A 22,500-nucleotide genomic window follows, 5' to 3' on the forward strand; every position below is an offset into this window, starting at 1 on the left:
GCGCTACTATGGAGACTCGTACAGATTCTAACTCTAATGTGAGGCTACAAGAGGTCCTAACCAGACCCAGCATTGGGCACTATGCTCTCTGTGCTCTGTGTTGGGCACTACTGTATGTTCTCAAAAACAGCATAAGATAATCTCACCACTTACCCCCTGGACCCTTATGCTGTGGCGCTGTGGTTTAGCAATCTCACAGCAGCCTGTTTTCCGATACTTAGAAAATCAGATAAACAGACGTGTGTCTGTGCGTGCCGTGTGTGTACAGTATGTGTGTGTGCTAATGTTAGATGACACCGTTGGTTCCCAAGCAAAGGTTAGGGTGTGTGTGTGTGTGTGTGTATTGCTCTGGAACTTTTTTTTGTTGTAAAGCGACCTTGGGTTTGAGAACGGTAAATCAACTTAATAAAATCATTATTATTATCACTATTATTATTATTACACACACCTGCACACACATTCACACACCAGTCATCAGTTCCAGCAGAGAGATGGACAGAATAAGCCTGGCAGAGTTCTGACAGTCTGCCTGGCAGAATCACAACACACGCAGACTAAACTTCCAACACCAACACAGAACTCAGAATGCAGAGCGCAGTGTGCGTGACTGGATTTCTCCTGCTGCTGCTTTTCATCACTTGCGCCCACCTCATATCAGGCCAGATCCTCATCTTGTGCTTGGGCATGAAGGATATAGTGCATTGTTTGCCTTCTCCAGAGGGATTACTCTGCGCTGTACACAGGGTTTATTCAAATAGGCTCTGTGCACGACTCCATTTTGGATTCCCTTCCTGTTTGTGCTGTACGGAGATTACTCGCCTATCAGTTTTAATATAGTACGCTATTGCTAGTTGAACAACATAGCCGGTTCAGTAACATCACCTGCTTGATAAAGGTTAAGAACATTGAGTACAGATCTGGGGGAGTGTTTGCCTCGAGGTCAAATAACTCCGGTGAAATAACTCCGAACCTCCAATATACTAATTAATAGTCTCTGACCAATATCCAACCTCACAATCTATCCGCTGCTAGGGCTGGTCGCTGCGGTCATCTGGTTGAAGCTGAAGAGCAGAGGAGGAGAGCACAGCAGGCCTCTGGACATCAGAGCAGGAGGTGGAGATGGCTGAACTCAACACGCTTCTCTCTCCTGTGTCTGCTGCGACTTCGCACCACAGCATATGAAGTCAACAGTCTTGTCTGTTTCTGAAGACACAGCTCAGGGTTCATACTCATTTCCACCAGAGAATTTCCATGACTTTTCCATGATTTTTTCACAAATTTCCATGACCTTCTATTTCTCAAAACCTCACATCAACTAGTGCTACATTAATAATAGATATGACGCGTGAGATAACGGGATGGTTACCTAGAAGGAATGCTCTCAAAACGTAAAAAATTGCCAATCGGTTGTGACGCAAGTGTGAGACATGACCTGCCCAAATGAGATACGTTTCTGAGTTGAATTGGATGAAGCAAATTTCTATGACTTTTCCAAAACTTTTGGGGTGTTTTTTTGTTTTCCAAAACCTCTCCAGGCCTTGAAATTGGCATTTTCAAATTCCATAACTTGTCCAGGTTTTTAAAAACGTATGAACCCTGACAGCTACACTTTCCACGTATGTAACTTATAACGCAGAAACAGCATGGAAAACTGTCTGCTTTGGCTTTGCTGAATAAGGGGAGTTTGGTGTATAGCCACAGAGCTACTGTGTGCCCTGAAACCTGGCTGTCTTCTCCTTCGTATGCAAATATTGGACTTTTAAAGGAGCACTTAAACCAGGCCAATCTTAACAAAGAATGTGACACCAAACACAGACTGTGATGCAAACCATCCCTCTGATGACTGGCCACCTCCACACGTTACATTACCAGCTTGAGTCTGAGATTCATACGGAAGTATTTTGTTTTTCAAAATGGCTACATTTGTACTGCAGAAGTGCTTTTAAACGTAAAAATGCCTTGTTGACTTTCAGTAATAGCAATTATGCTTTTGATAGCTTTTGTGTTTGTCTGAACTTATCAAGTGACTCTCCTGTGTCTGCTGAACACAGCATTGGAGCTCAACACACCTCTCTCCTGTATCTGCTGAACACAACATATCTCCCTCTCTGAGTCTGGAGCTAGCCTCTGTGTGTGTGTTAATTATAGGGAAAAAAACACAGTTAATAACGAGGGTAAGATTTGTATGTGTGTGTGTGTGTGTGTGTGTGTGTGTGTGAGGGAGAACCTGAAAGTGTTTGTGGAGCTGGGTGTGTGTAGGCGTATCTAGAGAAAGATGTCTGAGACTGTGGCAAAGAAAATGTGACACTCACACATGCATGGGCGCCGCACGTGTGCGCGCGCACACACACACACACACACACACACACACACACACACTTTTGAACACAGGAGAGCCTTGCTCGTGAGCCTGGCGTGGGAGTGCCTTCATTCTTCTGCATCCCTCTGCAGTATAATACCAGTTAAATATAGACTTCCATCAGGGGAAACATCTTTGTTAAGTAGTGAATACAACAAGCCAGGCAAACAACTCCCAGTGGACACTCTCACACACTCTCACACACACACACACACACGTAGGGTTGGGGCTGGGGCAAAAGGAGCCCTGCTTTTCACCAAGTCACCAAGCCAGCGTGGTGGTTTAAGAGAGGCAGCTACAAAACAACATTGGACACACACACACACACACACACACACACACACTACAATTCAGAGCAGCTTACACACACACACACACACACACACACACACACACACACACACACACACACACACACACACACACACACACACACACACACACACACACACACACACACAGGCTACAATTCAGAGCAGATTTCACACACGCACCAACACTTACAGTACTGCACGCTGTAGCTGAGAACAGCTAGCACCACCCCAACCACCAAAAGCAGGATGAAGCGGTTCCTTGCCAGCATTGTCCTCTGATTGGTCCTTTCTGCTGTCCATCAGCCCTCCATTGCCCACCCCCTCTCCTGCCACCTGGAGACATGAATTAGGAAAGATCAACAAACAAGTGAACAGTAAACAAACAAAAAACGCCTGCCCTGTATCTATCCACACCTGGATAATAAACACAGGCCACTTGGGTGTGTGATACACAGGGTGTGCCAGCCATATGGGCGTTAGGGTGTGTATTATGTGCTTACTTATAAAAAGGGACGAGCTGTGGATGGTGAAGGAGATACACTTTACTCTACTGTGTGTAACAGGATGCATAGAGAGCAACTTGCCACCAACACTCTACTACAGTATAATAAACAGCACCGTATTAGCCTAAACTAGAAAAGCACTCTGAGAGCGCACACCTCCGCCAAGCGAAAACATAACTGCCTCCTGGATCCAGACGGTGATACGGATCACTCCCAACTTTTTGAGTTATCTTGCGAACAAACAAACAAGCAAACAACGTAACCTCCATGGCGTAGGTAACAATTATCATTAACACCATTAACACCTGCATTTCAAATCTTTGTTTACAAGAAATATTTGATTTACTGCACTTTTGAAAGCATTTGGTAAGAGTTTAATGCGCCAATTTAAGTTTAATTTCACTGCTAGTTACTCCCCTGGAACTCGTAAGTCAATGAAACCTTTACAGTCCCAGTCTCAATCTCAACACCATCCAAAATGAAGAATTATTGTTGGACATTTGTTTAATGGACACTTCGCCATCCAACAAGGCACAGCCCTATTGAGGGGAAGAAAGAGCAGAGCAGAGCTTTTCTTACTTACAGTATTAATGCAAGCACAGTCGTACACACACACACACACACACACACACACACACTAAACCTCAACAGCATCACAGACCCTTTTCCCCTCGCCTAGCCAATAAAGCTAGGCTGAGGAGGAACATTAAAACAGGCAGACATCCTGTGTTCGTTCCGACACACACACACACACACACACACACACACACACACAATCACACACACACAATCACACACACACAGCACACACACACACACACACACACACACACACACACACACACACACACACACACACAATAACTACCCTGCAATCTAGGTTTGCCACAGTAGGCAAGGGCATCATTATGTCTGAGAATAGACTGGAGCCTGCAAGGCCTACCCAGTATGCCTGAACAGAGTCACCTCACGACTAACCCATACGTTTTAATACTGAACCTCTTCTAAATCACACTCTGGCTCTCACATCTCTTTCACTGGGAGAGGGGAAGTGGGAGAGAAGAGGAGGAAAGAAGGACGAGATGGAGGGATAGACAGAAATGAAGACATTCATTCCATTCTGCTTTATTTCCATTCCTCTTGTCCACTGGAATCCTGAGTGCAAGACGTTGCACCCGGTAACAAGCGTGGGTCCCTCCACAGCGTTCTCCTTCGTGATTTGCTAGTCAAGCTGACAAGCCAGCTGTTCGAGTTGACAGCGTCAAAGATACCCTTTACAATTCAGACTTCACCCAAGGAATAGCCTACAGACTCACAATCAAAAAGAGCTTCTGCGTCCCAAGTTGTTGGGGGTACAACCACACGCTAACGGTAAGTTCACTCGCCAAACCAAATAGGCCAGGGGACTTTGTTATCAATTCTTATTTCAACGTTTGCAATATTAACATTACTGAAGTTCACTGAAACATAATGGATTTTGAAATGCCATTGACGTTTCTCACAGGGTAAACATTCGTTCGTCCAATTTGATTACATAGGACTGTCAACAAATCTAAGCAACCATTCCACATAAGCCCCTCTCACAGAACTTCAGTCAGGGAATAAACCTTACTGAACTTTCACCTATGCCAAATGCAATAACGTACAGGCAATACTGATGCTACCGGCTGCTACAGTGTTTAGGCAACATTTTCATAAAAGTGGGGTAACTTACCACATTTCCATTCAGGGAAATGCCCTCCGCAACTTCAGACGATTAACGTTGAGGTTGAGCTAGCTACAAATTAAGTTTTGCCATGTAATGGTCTAGTAATGAACGTCAGGTCAAAACGCGGTGCAAGTCGAGTTGATTCCCAGTTTACTTTTGTCGTTGTGGAGGAGAAACATTAACGCCATAACTAGGTTTAGATAGGCTATGATATACAGGACTAGCATGACATGCTACTATTGGCTAACGACCGTATGAATAAATCACAGATTCGTTTTAAAAATGCAAAAGCCTACCTGTACACTCCCAGTCAGGTTAGCCGGGTGGCCTCTACTGTCCAAGAAATCTGAAGAAAGCTATACTAGAAAGAATGGAGATGGGTCTTATCCATAATCGCCTCCTGCTCTGCCGTCCCTTTGACTAGGCTCGCTCTCGCTGGACTAGCTCTGATGTCTCTTGCTTGTACCGCAGGTTTTCGAGAGCCGAATAGCTGTGTGGTTATCAGAACACTGTTGCCTCCTGCTGGTACGGTGAAGTAATGTATTGATCTGCATTCCTTCACAAAAAAAACGACTTTTTTATGTTGTCATGTGCATCCTTTCTATGGATCCTTGAGTCTATGTAACAAGTTTGGTTTTGATATATGAAACGTTTGCTGAGAGCTGAGAGTCCCTACTTCCTGTTTTGCGGCTTATCAGCCGATTTTGAAGGGCTGTGAAGGGCATGTCATAGATCAAATTGTCTTGCAAAGAACAGTCACTGAATTGTGATCTTTATCATGGACAAACCTGTATTATAGTTGGGAGTACTCCAGAGTCCTATGGAAATTAATTAGCCTACTCTTGCCCCACTAAATGCCGCAATGTGTCGTCCTTTTTGGCCACCTTATCTCACGTGCAACGGTTGAAAATTACTCACTGTAGGACAACATAACAATGTTTTTTTGGCACAACAGTGTCACCCTGGCGCAAAATATCACAACACTTCATATTTTAATTGTTTTATTTTTGGTCCATTTATCTACTCCAAAATTGCTGAAGACCACATTATGGAACACAATCTTGTTTTTTGTCTTGTGTTACAATTAATTAAAACATACAGTAGAAATGGAAAAAGTAAAAAACTGAGTCATATTCAACGCACCGAAATGGCTGCAGACACAACTATAATGGAAATAAATCGCAGCCTAGATAGACCTATTGCAGAGTAAATGTGGAATGTGTGTGATAGCCTAATGTTAAGGTTAACTGGATTAGCTTGAGTGGGAGCAGTGGCTGCTGCAGAGTTGGTGCTGCTGGATCCCAGTTTCTCTTTCCTCAGCAGGCTGCAGTAGGCCTACCTCAGAAACAGGAAGAGACCTGCACAGACACAGGATACATTATAACAACAATAACATCATATCAACAACAACATACGCTTCATCAACACCAACAATAACAAAGACACAAGCATCATCAACAACAACAACAGCGACTGATTACATTTCCGTGGAACAGCAAAGTGTGCTTGCTCAGGTGCGGCTCATCAACGGGAGCAGACAGCGGAATATGGTCTGTTGAACTTTCTTCGATCCAAGGATTCCAATCTCATTTTCAAAATCAGGCGTACGGGTCAAAAGTGAAAGGTCACTCACCTGTGGTAAACTCCCCTTCTGATGTGTTTCCGATAGCCCAAGCGTTGTTTCTTTGTTGTGTTCCGTTTTTGTGGTGGTGGTGATAATCCGCGTAGGTTGAGATGGCATCTACACCTTTTGTCTAATAATCTTGGTTGAGCCCGGTGCGTAACTCCAAGAAAAGTGCAGTAAGGTAGTGAAAAAAGTAGAGACACACTCAGGGACTAAGATATACAAAAACTGTATTCAAAAAAGCCGCAAAAGTATTACAGGCTCTGACAAACAAGGACGAACGTTTCGGGCCTAGCCCATCATCTGTGTCTCAATTTTGAGGGGGTGATAATCCAAAATAGTTCAAGTTTGTCTGCTCAAAAAGGCCTGCAAACTAATTGAAAGTCAAGGACTAACTAACTGCCTTCATGTCGGCCGTAAACTTGGACCCCACTTTAAAAATCCTTCAACTATGGTTGAACAACTCCGAAAATGTCTCAGGTGAGGAGGTTCTATCTGTAGTGTCAATGTAGTGATATTATTTGCCTGTTTGCAATGAGAGTGAGATTTGCCACGTGTTGTTGCAAGGGAGGCAGCCGTGGTTGGAGAATATGATAGTGACGTGCCTCGGGGCACAACATTTCTGCACAAGTCTCCAAGCATAAAATCCGACCCGATTTGGTGTTCAAGTCATTTTTCCTCCTTTATCAGAGATGAGAATTTCCAAATATCCGATGAGGCATGAAGTCGGCATAATGACAGGTGTCCCAGTGAACCCAGTTAGCCACAGGCAGTGACATCACTGAAGCCCTGCCTGTGAGTCAGTGCTTGCTCTACCATGTGACCCTAACCTATCCTAACAGTAGTGTGTGTGTGTGTGTGTGTGTGTGTGTGTGTGTGTGTGTGTGTGTGTGTGTGTTAATGCTGTAAGTTAAGGTTAAGATTTGCTTGAGTTAGGGGCGGTGGCTAATGCGGAGTTGGTGCTGCTGGATGCCAGTTTCTCTTTCCTCAGCAGGCTGCAGTACCTCAGAAACAGGAAGAGACCTGCACAGACACAGGATAGATACATCATAACAGCAATAGCAACAACATTAGCATCATCATCAACAACAACGAGACATGCATCATCATCAACAACAACAAAAACAACAACAACGGTAACATTTTACATTACGGCTCGCTAATAAGGTGGTAATTATATGGTAATTTCTATGTAATTTCATGGTAACAATCCCTTGTTACCACTTGTTACCACTTATGCTGTTTGCATTGCTATTACCTAGAAACTGCAGAGTAATTGCACTAGAAACTGCATGGAAATTACTTGTAATAATTGGTAACAAGGGATTGTTACCATGAAAAAGTGTTACCACAACAACAATAGGCGAAGATCACACACATCTACTGTACTGAAGGTTAAAAACGAAAACTTTAGAACTTCTCTACAAAACACATCTGGTATGATCACTTAAAGTTTATAAAACAGAAGCTTTCTAAGCCATGCCCTCCTCTACCACACACACACAACAGTTTCACAAAAAGCAATAAAACATTGAACTGTTGGACAGCCAAATTCTAAGTTTAGAGAAGGTCACATTAAGTTCAGCTGTAAAGGTTAAAGTGGATTTTACTTTAATCCTGAAATTATGCTGTACATCCCTGACTTTTTGTGAGTAGTGTATGTTTCACAAGTCTGAGAGGTAGGTCAAAAACTGGTCAAGTGCCACAAAATCTTTGGGCAAATTATAGGAAACATATATAGAAACACTTCTATAAGAGTTTTTGTAATGTTACATTTTGAGAACACAGACACACACACACAAGCACGATTGAATTCATTCATGCACACTTGTGTGGCCACACAACATATGACCCACACAGACTTACCATGCAGGCCATTGAGGGAGCAGAATATGTAAAAACTGATCTCCTGCAGGGGGGCTATGCCACCGAAGGTCATTATCCCCCAGGAGATGCCAAGCATCCATGAGAGGGCCAGGAGGCTGAGGACCATCCCCCGATTCAGGCCCTTGTCCTGGGGCATAGGACTGTGGAGCCGGGCCTTGAGCAGTTGGTTCAGGACTACGCTGAACATGGTCACGTTAAAAATCAGCACCAGCAAGAAGTAGCAGTAGGTCAGTATCTGCGGAATCAGATTCTCCTTTTTCATAAAACACCTGGCACAGAGAGAGGAAGAAGAGAGGAGAAGAGCGAGAGGAGACAGAGAACGAGAGAAGAAACTGAGAGTGAGGATAGGCAATCAATAACCATAGACACAGCTGATACTGATAGTGATGAATGTATCAGAGGGCTACACTACAGAGACAGGCTACTGACTTACCCTGGTAACTTTAGGACTCGGAGTAATGTACAGTAGCTGTTGATCTCCAAAAGAACTGCTTTACTGCATGCATTGCTTCTGATGTGACAGGTTGTTTTGAGATCAGTGGTAACTCCCAAAGTTACCTGCATGGGTAAGACAGTAACCCAGCTTCATAGCGTATCCCTAGGGTGTCTACTTACATAGATGTGGACCCCCCTTCCACATTCTCTATCTTGGATTCTCCGTACAAATTCAGGCCGACAACTACAGCAACAGGGACAGCAGGCAAGCCTGCCATACAGAGGCAAGAAGATAGGATAGTCGAGATTAAAAAAATAACACACTGACCACTACATTGTGGGGCATGATTTATAAATGCCCCACAATTCACACATATTTACTTGGAAATGGTACATGAAAGGTTCCACAGACATATGAAGGCATGGCAATGAATAACACAAGTTACATATGGTTTCTAGATGATTCTCCACTGTTAACATAACCAGGAAACTGCACCATGGTGAGTCTGTACATGTGAAGCTCGAGCTTGTGCTTGCAGCACCAGGCTAATAAGATTCATAAAAGCTGAAGTACTTGGTGTTTCTATTCCAATCAATCAATCAATCAATCAATCAATCAATCCATGAATCCATCTTAACCTTTATCATCTGTTCCATTCATCCATACATACGTACATAAATACACACTGTCCTTCCAGCTGTGTGCTTAGCTCTCTCTAGTGAATTCATCCCATCACCCCAGCAACACACACACACACACACACACACAGACTTACCCCACCCCAGCAGGCTGAGTTTGAGCAGGTATCTCCTGACGTGGATGTTGAAGACGCGGATGAACAGCAGGTAGAGGTGCAGGCCCTCGATGGCGAACCAGGTGAGCATGCTCAGTTGGGCGTAGTGTGTGAGCGCTGCCATGGCAATGCAGACAGCCGGGATGTGCAGGGCCGTCAGGAAGTCGTTGATGAGGAAGGTCAGGTTGAGGAGGAGGAGGGACACGCAGACATGGAGATGGATCCACAGGGAGTTATCAGTCGGCCCTCTCCTGAGAAGAGAGAGCACTTCTTAACAGAATGGCCAAAATATATACGAGGACTAGGAGCATTAGGAGCGCTCTGGTGCACAGTGGGGGGGGGGGGGGGGGGGGGGGGTGGAGAGAAGAGGAGAGCAGAGAGGAGTAATGAAGAGGGGAAAGAGGAGATGAGAGGAGAGCAGACAGAAGAGACAAGGAGGGGGAGGGGAGTGCAGAGGGGAATGTTGTTTGTGTGAAATCGGCATGTGGGTGTGGAGTGTTGAATAAGTACAAATGTGTGTGCGTGTCTGTGTGTGTGTGTGTGTGTGTGTGTGTGTGTGTGTGTGTGTGTGTGTGTGTGTGTGTCTTACTGGTAGAAAGCATGTGAGAGCAGCATTAGGACAAGGAAGGCCAGAGACACACTGCAGCCAACCCGCGACAGCACAGTCAGGTTGTAAATAGATGCAGCACTGAGAGGTTTTACCACACCTACAGGAGTCTGGAAACACACACACACACACGTGTTTATACACATGAATAGTGCATGCAGCATACTGTATATGACATAACTCCACACTACATGACGTGAAACCAAATGATGGTATATTCCCGTATTGTATGTGGCTGGGATCCATACAGCTTAAAGTGTACACTAAGCACATGTTTTCAATCCACAGAATATCTTACCAGCAGAACAGCAAAGAAGGACAGGTGATTGCAGGAGCAGATCACTTTTCCTTCAGCAACCACATCAGTTGTACAACCAGATGAGTTCCAGTTTGCAGTCGCAGCTGCACAGACACAGAACCACATGCACAAACACACACACACACACACACACACGCACACACTGGTAAGGTGTGTTGCCCGACACTTGCACTGTTAGTGTGGAGTTATACTTGCCGTTAGACCAAGCGTAAGCGTATGCGCCTGTGTGCAACCTGCTGTGTCCTGTGTACAGACTCGCTGCAGCATTACGCACCCTACTGGAGGTCTTCACTAGGGGGAGACTAGTAGCCTAATATCAGATGTGGATGTGGCCATGTGCCATTGTTTACTCTCATGATTGCCCCCAGCTTTGATGTCGATAATGCATCTTGCAGTCACTTTTTTTTGCCATGATCGCCCCCTACTTTCTGGTCAGTATTGCTTCACGCGGACACGTCATGTTCGTTTGCGACGACATGCACGACCTACGCATCAAACGACCGCAAAATCCGCGAGGCAGCCATGATGCGAACACGAACGCGTTGTCTGCAGCAAGTGTAGCTCCACTCTTAGACAACACATTTTCACAATCAGATCTCATCCACAAGGGGGCGCCATCTTGCTTCTCTCTCACCATTTAGGATCTTTGGTTTGTGAGTCCTTAGTATGACTATCGTTGTTTATTTTATGAGATCATTGCAATGCAAGGACTTTTTTAACACACACACACACACACAAACACACACACACACACACACACACACACACACACACACACACACACACACACACACACTAAGATCCTGAGAACATCAGACACTGACTGAGTAAGAACAGACACACACTGGACACAAACAGAGTGATAGACAGATGAAGGGTAGAATTGATGGAGGAGGGGAAGGGAGTACTTTACCATCTTTCACATCCCAGAAGACACACTGTAGCGTTGTGTTCTGTGTTAGAGAGAGAGCAGAAAGACACAATGTGCACAAACTTATGCCTACAGGGTGTGTGTTTGTGAGAGCTGACTGCTCTTCCCTACAACACACGTTACGTGAACCGAAGGCATAAAGAAGTGCAAGAAGCTCATGCAGAGCAGTCTGTGTGTGTAGACATACTGTATATCAGAACGTCTGTGTGTGTAGACATACTGTATATCAGAACGTCTGTGTGTGTAGACATACTGTATATCAGAACGTCTGTGTGTGTAGACATACTGTATATCAGAACGTAAGATAAGGGACAGACAGACAGACAGAAAGAAAGAAAGAAGGAAAGAATGAAAAAATTAACAAATTGTTGGCAGAGAGAGAAAATATATATATATGGGAGAGAACAGGGTGTGAGGTGTACACACTGATGGCGGTTCCAGTTCCTCACCAGTGTTGTGTTCTGCAGGGAGAACGTGAGGTTGACAGGGTTCTCCAGGCCGCTGACGTCCTGTCCTAGATCCAGGGCCACCACACGACTCCTCAGCAGAGATATATTTTCCTGCTCCACCTGTCCAAACATACACATACGCAAGTTCAATTTGAATTCTTTGAAATCATTGAATCACACATAACAACAGCGGCTTCTTCACAGCTCAGATTAGGATCTGACCTGCGATGCAAATCATGTCCATGATACAGTATTACAGGGTCTGATGCATGCAAATAGTGTTTGCAGTAGTACTACTAGTGGTCCATGGTGTAGAGGTGTTGCTTGGTCCATGATCAATACACCCAATATAACCAAGTTGCTCCGGATGTGTTGATTGGTGCCTTGGCATGGCAACCTCCTACCATTTATATGTGTGATTGGTTAAGCTGCAGTGTTTTGAGGAAAAGTGATACAATGCAGTCCATTCACTATTCATTAATAGTTATTATTTAGTAACGATGACCTTAGCATGGTGCTATTACTGTAACAGAAGTAGCAGCATGTGTCTATGCTCCCTTGATGACTGGGAAGTGCTAAAGCAGACACTGTTACATGTGTTCAGAAGCTCAGAGGGCAGAGGTGGAACATTCTGGCTTCAGAAAGTTAACGTCCAACTGCATTTTGTTCCAACCATTCACCAAAGGAGCTGAGCTTGACTCTTCGGCCAGGTAGAAGGCACAGGTAAATATAATACCAATACCAGGACTTTCTGAACCCATAGTTTTAAAGGACATTTGCATCCAACTGATGTTAAATCTCGGCTTGTTGACACAGCGGTATAGAGCAGATATTGTAGACATGTAGACAGATAGATAGACTGGTTGAATTTGTCCTGCAGATCCGTCTGGAAAGGATCCAACTAACATCCATTTCTGAACGTCCCATTATGACTTCTGTTCACCTGGTTTCACCCAGAGATACATATCTTCATTGGGCTCTGGGTTCCTCCAGGCTAGTATTCCGTATTCAAAGGTAGTCAAATCCAGCTGAGGCTAGAGAGCAGGCCTGCCCTGGGGCACCTGATTCTCAGGTGTGGTGAGGGGGATATGACGGGCTTACAGTCCGGCAGGCAAATAGGCTTTTGAATGAACAGTGGGTGAAACACAGGAGGTCTGTGCAGCAGAATGTTTAGGTTTCCAACAACAACAACAACAACAACAACAACAAAAGGCAAACTCTTTTAGATATCGGTGGCTGCTGGATCTACAGTATGCATTAGTTACTTGCATACAAATAGACTTGCAAAAATGTTGTCGTGATCTACAGTGCATAAAGTATACTGTACATGGCGCTTCACTTTTTCCACATTTTGTTATGTTTCAGACTCATCTTAAAAATGGACTCTTCATTTTTCCCTCGTCAATCTACACACGATACTCCTCCACTCCATAAAAAGCAGGTGTTTGGAGTGATTTGTAAATGTATTCTGTGCGTACAAATTGTTTCAAGAATTGCACTTATTATGGGTTGCACCAACAAGGATTAAGTCTTAACCTGGATTAAATTAAAGGTTTAACCATTAATCCAGTTGCACCAAACTTTAAACCTAGTTTAAAAGTAATCAGGTTTACATTTAAACCATCCTTTTAATCTTGGCTTAAACATTCACATAAACCTGGATTCATTTTAACCCTGTTGCTCAACTGATGTAAACTCAAATTTAAATGTCAGTTATGGATTAATTTTAAACCTGCTGCTGAGGTGGTTTAAATTCCTGAAATGGCTGCATTGTAAGCGGTTTCAGAGAAGAGTACTGAATTAATACAGTATGACAACAGGTCTTACTGGAAACATCGAGTTCTCCTGGAACCAGAATGTGCCCATGTTGAGCGGACCACCGGAGCGGTTCCTTATCTGATCCAGGGCTCCTTGGGGGACCTCCATTGTGACATCATCATCCAGGGACGTTGACTAATCCGAGACAATAGAGATAATCAGAGCCATATAAAGAGATCTCTATATGGCTCTGGAGATAATCATTTTGTGACAGCACTCTGGCTTGTCACCCCTCCCCACCCCCGCCCCCCTATTCACACTCATAAACACTTCAAGCATCCCACTATGCCACATCCTACAACCATGCCAACCATACCCCCACTCATTCACATAACCTTTCTGTCATACCTGCAAGGAAACCATTTTGTTCCCTGAAGGTAAAGATATGAAGAAGTTCTTCTCCAGGCTGTCACCAGATGTGACAGTGGCACTGATCAAGCCCAGGTTAAGGCTTAATGTGTCACTGTTGGTGATGGTGCGCATGGCCCTTTGGTGGAGGGAGGAGAGGGTTATGGTTAGAAACATTCTTCAGGTCTGACTACTCAAAGTGCACTATTTCAGATATTTAAAAAAGAAAAAAGAAAGAAATCAACTTGCGTTGCTCTCATTCCTAATAGATTACTGTAAGTGGTTAGGTGAGTGAGAGAGGCGAGTCCCTGACGGGCTCAGAATGTGTAGGTATCAGAGGCGTGGAGTGCATTAGAAATGCAGTCTGTGCCCTGATTGCACTTGGTTGTAAAACGTGTCTTCGGTGATTGGATCAAAACAGCTGTGACAATGCCATTTACACTTGTGTCCAAGGTGTATTGTCAAAAACTTTGGTGACCACTTGGGCTCACATTTTGTTACCTACGTCCCTACATCACTTGCAATGGAAGTTATCTTATCACATTAGAATACTTAAGTGTTCACTGTTCAGACAACAAAATAAATGGATAACATTGAGTCTAAAAGGTTGCTTCCCTTGCTTCCCTATAATATTTTGTTTTAACAGATATCTGACTCGTGAATGATGCACTGACGGGAAAGCACTGTAACTTCCGTTGTACCTGTGACAATGAGAATAAAGACCTGTTCTTCTTCAAATTGTTATACAAGGCAGAAGGTCACCACTGCTCAGCGCTCCTACAGGAATCTGAATCAGAATCACAGAATACTGTACATGCTGTAATCTTTGAAAGGAGAAAGGGTCTGCAGTCGCCTGACTGCTCATGTTTACACTGATCCAGTCGCTAAAGACACATTTTAAAACCAAGAATAAATAAACATGGTCACAGAAGACAGTGACTTGTGGTTTGGCAAACTCTACTTAAAGAGGACATACAGTAGAATGGATTAATTGAGTATTGCACTCTGTTCTCTGATGTTAAAATAGTATATATTCAACTTTGATTCATAAAAAAGAAACTCAATTGCAATTTTACAAGCCCAATTAAAACCTTATATTTAGGCTGGGTATTGAAATGGTCTGTTTGACTAAATGGCGCCCTCTTTGGCAACCACAATTGAATTTCAATGGCTTTGCGATATCTGACAACACAAGCAGGCTTTGTTCTAATTCTTTGTTCTAAAGCAGGCTTTGTTTGCCCATTTTTTAGTGGCTATTTCTAAGTTCAAGATTTTCATATGAAGGAAGGTACAACCGTGCCTCCTGATAGCTCTTTGGTTAAGCACAACCTCTCCTAATTAATCAAAACCAAGACAAAAATGGTTTCCATTCTATGTCTCCTTTAAGAGATGCCTCTCTGGAAAATATATGACATCACCAACAGAGATAGTTCCCCTCATACATGGCCTCTTAATTAAAGCCCCAAGTTCCACACACAATCAAATCCCTAAAACATAACCCACAAACTCCCAAACTTAGCCCTCAATAGTAAATGCCTACCCCTCCACTAACTGCAGACTCTTACAACGTTTCAAGTAACTCTTCTTTCCCAAGATGCATGTTTTGTATAGATTATGGATTTGTGTAATCCCTGGCAGTCCCAAAATATGATTTATTTTAGGGCAGTCACAATCGGTATTGTTAAAAGTTATATTTTGTGTATTTTGTCCATTGACTGGAACTTCCACAGACAAAACTTCTCCACTCTGGATTTCACCGACGAGCGTCTTAAATTCCCAAATGCTCACACAGTCAGCCAGGGGATACGGTGTGCAGGCAAGATTACTGGGCTGAGACATGACAACGGCACAGTCTGCAAACAGAGAACAGGGATGAGGATTTGGACATATCTGGCCTAGTCTAAAAACAGACACACAAAAAGGGCGAGATAACTGCATTTAAGTAAAATAAAATAAAATAATTGATATAGCGTCATAACAATTGTTTGAAGACGCTTTACAGTGACCAGTTTAGACCTCAACCTGAAACATTCATAGCCATGGGCAATTGACAGTGTGCATATCACCTGATGGATCGGAAGGGAAACTGTGAAAATTTTCCGTAAACCTGGGTGAAGTAAAAGAGAAGCTCACTGTCTTTCCAGCAGGGCATGTTTTATTTAACCGAAGAAAAGCAATAAGGATATAGGTGTTGAACCCTGATGATGTCCCGGACGTTGTCACTTTACATGCATACTCGCTAGCTCCAGAAGAGCTCTGACGAGCTATTTCATCTAAGGAGGAAATGTAACAAATAGAAGACTGACAAACGTTTTGTATAATAGTGACAAGTCAGATGGTGGTTTACTGTTCTTATTTATTTATTTATTTAGCTTAACCATTGCTTCAACCATTTCAAAACATTCCACATAAATCACACAAAAAATGCACCCAATTAACAGAACAACTAAAATCTGCAGCGAGATTAAACAATTCAGCCAGAACTAATATGATATTTGTGCAGTATACACTAAGAAACACACACACACACACACACACACACACACACACACACACACACACACACACACACACACACACACACACATTATTATTATTATTATTATTATTATTATTATTATTATTATTATTATTATTATTCAGAGACACCACTAGGAATCCTAGAGCCAAAGAACATATTTGACCAAACACACTGTTTCTGTTTCTGATTCTGATACCATTCAAGTATCCATGCGTTCCAAAAAAGATGATTTTGCACTGGAAATGCAGTGGGGCTTACCTGTAAGGATGCTGATGCGAACCTCCCCGCGTCGAAGTTTGAAAACTATTTTGGATGAAACAAGAATCAGGCGCATAGAGTACTAATGATGTCCAGCAGTTACCAGTACTCAATCTCCACTATATTATGCTTTAAACGTTGACATATAAACCACGGACTATGTTTAAAATGAAGCGCAAGAGCGGTACTTACGACATTGGTCTTTGCTTACGACACCATATTTTCCAAGCCCGACACAAATAAATGCCCAATACATGAAGAAGTTTGACCTGACCATGACCACCTACCTACCGCTAACACAGAAACAAAAACTTTAAGGGAGATTATCCAGATATAGTCGTGGCACGGCTGCAAACTGGCTGAGATGACAGTTGGTTCTTCAACCTCTGACGCATTGGCTAGATAGTAGGCTACCCATACATTTGCATCTGTAATCTCTTTCCCCTCCGGCAGGTACCCTTCAGGCGTGGGCAACGGCACAGGCAAATAGAGAATGTCGACTTTCTCCATAACACTGTAGCCTACTAAAAATCAAGTAATTCTTTGCAGCACCAACACGTTTTATATTTTTGAGGACCATGTAGCCTAGTCAGTCATACACCAGCTTTCAAAGTGCCAGCAGTTGATTTTAATATGAAAACGACAAAGCTACTTTTCTGTGTCATCTCATTCTGTGCAGAGGAAAGGGTGAAGCAAATAATTAATTCAGGTCATTCCACACACAGTCCTGATGCTAAGAGATTTGTCCAGAGTTATTCTTCTGTTTGGTTAATGTAAATAAATGAATGATATATGATTCCGAGTACAGTTTTCAACAATAACTAATTGGATTTTTTTTTTTTTGCGATGTTGTTCTTGCTACCAGATATGAATATACGTAGATCCCCCAACAACCCTGTTCATAGTTTTTAGATCATCGGACACATTAAATTGCACTGTACAGACACAGCAGTTTGTAACCAAAGATCCTAGAGCGTTCCGATGCTCAATTAGAATCCACCTGTTACGCGCCATATTGTCTTGAGCGTCAAAGGTTGGTTTTATTGTGACGCTGTGAGTCAATCCACTACCTTTATAAATCCGTTGAACCGAATGATTTTGTCATTATTCAACATTGTAGTGCACACACGCACGCACTAATTTCTATTTCATGTAAGTATATTCAGCTGTCCTTTCAAGGAAGTCTATATTTTCACTCGACATGAACAAGCATGTCATTTAGCAGTGTGCTGTCCTCGAAATGTATTTCTCTGTGGTTTCAGATACCGTGTCAGCAGCTGTTGCAAATGTCGCTGTTGGACCCGGAGTCAACCTTGTCTTGCAGCGGGCGTTTGAGCGCTCAGAAGCCGCTAGATTCATGCATCAAAGAGGGCGACACCAGCTCCTCGGGGTAAGTTGAACTGACGTGATGTGTGTGTCGTAGTTAGAGAAAATATAGCGAACAACAATAAGTATATTTAAAATACGATCAAATTCTGATTAAATCCTAAAACAGTTATTCAATGAAGTCATGTTAAAAGGGTCCAGTCAGTGGTAATGTTGGTTCTCAAAAGATTACACAAAACAACACAAGATTGATGATTTTAGTATGTGTTCTGACTGAAATCCCACGTTCTGCCAGGCCCCTGAGCCAGGCCTGCCCCCCAGAGCTTCACCGCGGGCTCAGTGTTGCCCCCCTGCCTCTGGCCGAGCTTCTTTGCTGCCCTGGCTGCAGCACTTTCCTGCAGCACCCCGTCTCCCTGCCTTGTGGCCACTGCCTGTGCCCGGCCTGCCTTGCCACTCTTCGCAAGAAACAGGCCTGCAAGCCGGCGCTCGTCCCTGCTGATACCGCCTCCATCAATGCCACCCCTGCCCTGGTGGAGCCGTTGGCCGCGTGCCCTCGGTGCCAGGCCAGCTACCCGCTGCTGCCCGGAGCGGCCTGGTCCTTCCCTGCCAACGTGCTGTTGGCGCAGACGGCGCAGAGGCTGCTGGATGCCCACCCGGAGCTGCGTCAGCCGCAGCGGCGCGTGCCCCACCTGCGCGCCCTGTTCTCCGCGTCCGCCTCCTTGGCGCCGTGCCCGCTGCCCGTGATGGTGGGCGCGCGCCCGTCGCCCTGCGAGCTGTGCTCCAAACGCCGGCCCGCCCAGAACTACTGCGCCACCTGCCGCCTCCACTACTGTGCCAAGTGCCTGCGCAAGCTGCACGGCAACCCGGCGTACGGCGCCCACACCCTGGCCGAGCCCGTCCAGGAAGCGGAGCGAGAGCTGTGCCCGGTCCACGCCGAGCGCTCCCTCACGCACTTCTGCCAGAGCGACGGCGCCCTGGGGTGCCACGGCTGCATGGTGCAGTCCGACGGTGGCCACCACGGACACCTGGTGGCGCCACTGAGCGAGGCACGAACCAGCTCCGAGACCGCGCTATGCCAGGCACTGGAACACGCCAACAAGGGTGAGAGACAACAAATATGCAGTGTGTGTGTGTGTGTGTGTATTTTGATGTGAGTGAAAATACTTGCACGTGTGTGTTTGTGTGTGTGTGTGTGAGAGAGTGTGTATATGTTGTTGTGTGTGTTAAAGAGTGAGTGAGTAACATATAACACTGTGGGCGCTAGAAAGACAGCAATAGATAGGGACTGACAGAGTGTGTGTGTGTGTATGTGTGTGTGTGTGTGTGTCTCTGTGTGTGTGTGTGTGTGTGTGTGTGTGTGTGTGTGTGTGTGTGTGTGTGTGTGTGTGTGTGTGTGTGTGTGTGTAGTCCAGCAGCAGTGTGACTCTGACTGGGAGCAGATGGAGGCTCTGGCGGCGCGCGTGTCCTCCGGCAGCGCTGAGCTCCGCCGCTCCATCCGCCACGGCTTCCTGTCCCTGCGCAACGCCCTGCTCGACCAAGAGGCGGCGCTGCTCTCCCACTTGGACACCCTGAGCTCCAGCACCGACGCCGTGGCCCAGACCTTCCTGCAGAGCGCCGGCCCACTGCGGGGCTCCCTGGCCGGGCTCAGCGAAATTGGCAAACAGGTCCATAGGATGATATGTTCCCTCTCTCTTATGTATTGTGTCTTACGTTCTCCATCTATCGTATCGTCCTAGGTTCTCCATCTGTTGTGAATTGTGTTCTGTCTCTTGTATCAGGCTTGTGCAAGATTCAGAATTGAATTGAGAATGACTCCTACTGTAAATTCCAATTCAGTTCTTGAATTTAAATTGAATTTGAATTGAGGTCAAAAACAGGATGTTGAATTAAAATTCGAATTAGAATTAAAGGAAGTAAAAATGAGTTCTTGCATGTTTGATTTTTACTCATTCCTTGTAAAGCCCTTTGTGATGTTTGTCTGTGAAGAGCTCTATAAACTTTACCTGTCCTTGCTCATTAGGCCCTCTTGGAGCCGCGGGCGTCTGTGTTCCTGCAGGGAGCCGCCGGATTGGCACGCTGGCTGGGGGCACTCAGCGCCGAGATGCCACGGCCGGATACCCATCTGTTGCCCGCCGGGTACCAGCCGCTCGCCGGAGCCGAGCTGCACTTTGACGAGCTCCTGAACGACCTGCAAAGCCTCATGGGAAAGCACCTGCGCTGGATGCCCGTCGACACCGACAACTCGGTTGCCATGCCCACCGCCATCGCCACGGAGATGATCGGCGAGGAGGCGATCGGGGAGAAGGAGCTGGGTGAGGAGCAGCAGCAGCAGGAGGAGGCTGGCGTCGGGAGGGAGGTGGACGTGGATGTGGACCCCAGGCCAGGCACTCCCTCGCTGGGCAGTGAGGACGAGGAGGAGCCCCTGGTGACGGAGGAGGATCTGGGGATGCCAGCAGGGGACGGAGCAAGAGAGGCCAAAGCCCTGCTGCTGCCCAGACCCCCCATCCTCTACCAGCACAACGCCTACGGCACCACAGTGGAGGTACAGTAGCGTGTGTGGGGTGTGGTGTGTGCATGTGTGTGTGTGTAAGGCATGTGTTTGTGTATGCATGCGTGTGTTTGTGTATGCATGCGTGTGTGTGTGTATGTGTGTGTGTGTGTGTGTGTAAGGCATGCGTTTGTGTATGCATGCGTGTGTGTGTGTGTGTGTATGTGTGTGTGTGTGTGTGTGTGTGTGTGTGTTCTATATCTGCATGTGTCTTAGCACATGTGTGATAACCACCTCAAGTCAAAACATGCTCGTACATCATACCGGATTCTTAAATGTGTAGACCTATATAGCACTTCCGCGTGTGTGTGTTTATGTTCTAATCTGCTCCGCTGCTGCAGGTGTTCTGGATGGTTCCGATGGGGGAGGAGGTGCACTCCTTCGACGTGCACGTCCAGGACGCCAGCGTGGGCGTGGCCACCGGGCAGGGCGTGATGATGGGCGGAGTCAAAGGCTGCAGCCTTCAGACCTCGGGTCTCCGCCGTGACACGCAGTACCTGTTCCGGGCGCGTTCTATCAACGAGCACGGCCACGGCGCCTGGAGCCCCACCTACCGGGTCGGTACACACACTCCGCGATCTCCACGGCAACCTGCCCCCGTTGCTATGGGTGGTGTGAAACGAGTTGTAACTCTGTGTCCTCTGGCCACCAGGTGAACACGGGCCGCTCGGAAGAGGAGGAGGAGGAGCAAAGGACCACTCCGGCTCAGGAGGCGTAACCACGGAGACGGGACATTTTATTTGACGTCAGTCGCAAAATCAAGGACTCTACTTTTATCTTTTTAAAATGATCACCTCTTCAATAAAAACACACCTGCATTAAGCTGTTTCTACGTCTGCTCCTTCCGTCAACATCATTCAGAAAGTACCTATTGTTGTCCGAAAGGACAGAGATGAAAGAGAGACAGAGTTTGTTTATTTTGGATGCACATCTACTTGCCATGTGCTGCATTCCAAGTATTCTTTATGTAAATGTAGGTCTAAATGTAAAATGTTCTGCTTTAGCAATGCAATCATATTTGCCATGCTGATAAAGCACTCTTGAACTTGAACTTGAAAGAGAGAAGAAGAAGAAGAAGAAGAAGAAGAAGAAGAAGAAGAAGAAGAAGAAGAAGAAGAAGAAGAAGAAGAAGAAGAAGAAGAAGAAGAAGAAGAAGAAGAAGAAGAAACATGGAGTCACTGAGCTTTAGGGTCCAAAACGTGTTTTTATTGGCCCATATGATACAGAGCTGGGGGCACTGGAGGGCACTGTCAGGAACATCACGGGACACACACAGGTTTACAAAAGACAGAAACATGAACACGGCACACGTCTCCTCACAAACACCACGTCCACTCAACACCTCCACACCTCCACAACATGGTCCTGTCCTCCCCTGGTACTCCACCACTGATAGAGCAGAGAGATGAACGAGCGAGTGAGTGAGTGAGTGAAAGAGTAAGTGAGTGAATGAATATATCGTGCATTGTTTGTGACAGCATGAGGGGGGTGAGGAGTTCATTAGGGCGTGAGTTCAAGATTGAGTGACTGAGGGGGTGAATGAATGGATGACCTGTATGTGAGTGAGTGAATGAGTGGGTATGAGTGTACACAGTGTACACTGAATTTGCAGGAGTGAGTGTTAATTAGGGGTGAGTTGAAGAGTGAATGAGTGAGTGTACATGAGACAGTGAGTATCAGCGAGTGAGCGAATGTGTCTGAGTGAGAAAGACAGAAGTCATGGTATAGAGAGGCCCATTGGACAAAGTCTA

At 45.3% G+C, this 22,500-nt stretch overlaps 3 protein-coding genes across 6 annotated transcripts in view; 1 reads left to right on the top strand and 2 right to left on the bottom strand.

The window, feature by feature from the left end:
• pxylp1 (2-phosphoxylose phosphatase 1) overlaps positions 1-5,314 on the bottom strand; it is an 18,990-nt gene extending 13,676 nt beyond the window's left edge. Inside the window, exons 1-2 of the mRNA XM_062552954.1 lie at positions 5,181-5,314; positions 2,864-3,006 (exon numbers count right to left, since the gene is read on the bottom strand). Of these exons, the coding sequence (XP_062408938.1) occupies positions 2,864-2,942 (79 nt within the window). The 5' untranslated portion in view covers positions 2,943-3,006; positions 5,181-5,314. The remainder of the gene's footprint in view (positions 1-2,863; positions 3,007-5,180) is intronic.
• A 552-nt stretch (positions 5,315-5,866) lies between these two features.
• Positions 5,867-17,224, bottom strand: LOC134100168 (adhesion G protein-coupled receptor G3-like). Of its 4 annotated transcripts, XR_009941217.1 has the most exons (15): positions 17,068-17,224; positions 16,876-16,920; positions 16,163-16,369; positions 15,637-15,949; positions 14,097-14,235; positions 13,758-13,883; positions 11,931-12,050; positions 11,464-11,503; positions 10,530-10,633; positions 10,214-10,341; positions 9,607-9,875; positions 9,011-9,101; positions 8,375-8,664; positions 6,518-7,531; positions 5,867-6,242 (listed from the first exon to the last, which is right to left on the bottom strand). XR_009941217.1 is itself a non-coding variant. In XM_062553242.1 (14 exons), exons 1-14 carry the CDS (start codon positions 17,150-17,152, stop codon positions 7,425-7,427), a joined length of 2,064 nt encoding a protein of 687 aa, XP_062409226.1. In that variant the 5' UTR covers positions 17,153-17,224; the 3' UTR covers positions 6,312-7,424. The 4 variants fall into 4 exon arrangements, 1 of the variants encoding a protein (XP_062409226.1); XR_009941219.1 differs by lacking the exon at positions 17,068-17,224 and having other exon boundaries at positions 16,230-16,369; XM_062553242.1 differs by lacking the exon at positions 5,867-6,242 and having other exon boundaries at positions 6,312-7,531.
• A 688-nt stretch (positions 17,225-17,912) lies between these two features.
• Positions 17,913-21,552, top strand: LOC134099715 (tripartite motif-containing protein 42-like). The gene is made up of 7 exons (XM_062552703.1): positions 17,913-18,027; positions 18,138-18,265; positions 18,497-19,302; positions 19,609-19,865; positions 20,222-20,743; positions 21,091-21,306; positions 21,402-21,552. Exons 2-7 carry the CDS (start codon positions 18,162-18,164, stop codon positions 21,465-21,467), a joined length of 1,971 nt encoding a protein of 656 aa, XP_062408687.1. The 5' UTR covers positions 17,913-18,027; positions 18,138-18,161; the 3' UTR covers positions 21,468-21,552.
• Positions 21,553-22,500: the final 948 nt, after the last annotated feature.

This window comes from Sardina pilchardus, chromosome 13 (assembly GCF_963854185.1).
Source record: "Sardina pilchardus chromosome 13, fSarPil1.1, whole genome shotgun sequence".
Taxonomy (NCBI): domain Eukaryota; kingdom Metazoa; phylum Chordata; class Actinopteri; order Clupeiformes; family Clupeidae; genus Sardina; species Sardina pilchardus.

What these genes read in the sequence shown, in the direction of transcription:
- LOC134100168 (XM_062553242.1), bottom strand. Translation starts at nt 17,152, where the DNA reads ATGGTCAGGTCAAACTTCTTCATGTATTGGGCATTTATTTGTGTCGGG. An exon ending in CTTCTGGGATGTGAAAGATG is followed by an intron (nt 10,634 to 11,463) that starts GTAAAGTACTCC and finishes GTGTCTGTGCAG; the next exon opens with CTGCGACTGCAAACTGGAAC. An exon ending in CTCTCACATGCTTTCTACCA is followed by an intron (nt 9,876 to 10,213) that starts GTAAGACACACA and finishes CTCTCTTCTCAG; the next exon opens with GAGAGGGCCGACTGATAACT.
- LOC134099715 (XM_062552703.1), top strand. Translation starts at nt 18,162, where the DNA reads ATGTCGCTGTTGGACCCGGAGTCAACCTTGTCTTGCAGCGGGCGTTTG. An exon ending in GGCGACACCAGCTCCTCGGG is followed by an intron (nt 18,266 to 18,496) that starts GTAAGTTGAACT and finishes ACGTTCTGCCAG; the next exon opens with GCCCCTGAGCCAGGCCTGCC. An exon ending in ACTGGAACACGCCAACAAGG is followed by an intron (nt 19,303 to 19,608) that starts GTGAGAGACAAC and finishes GTGTGTGTGTAG; the next exon opens with TCCAGCAGCAGTGTGACTCT.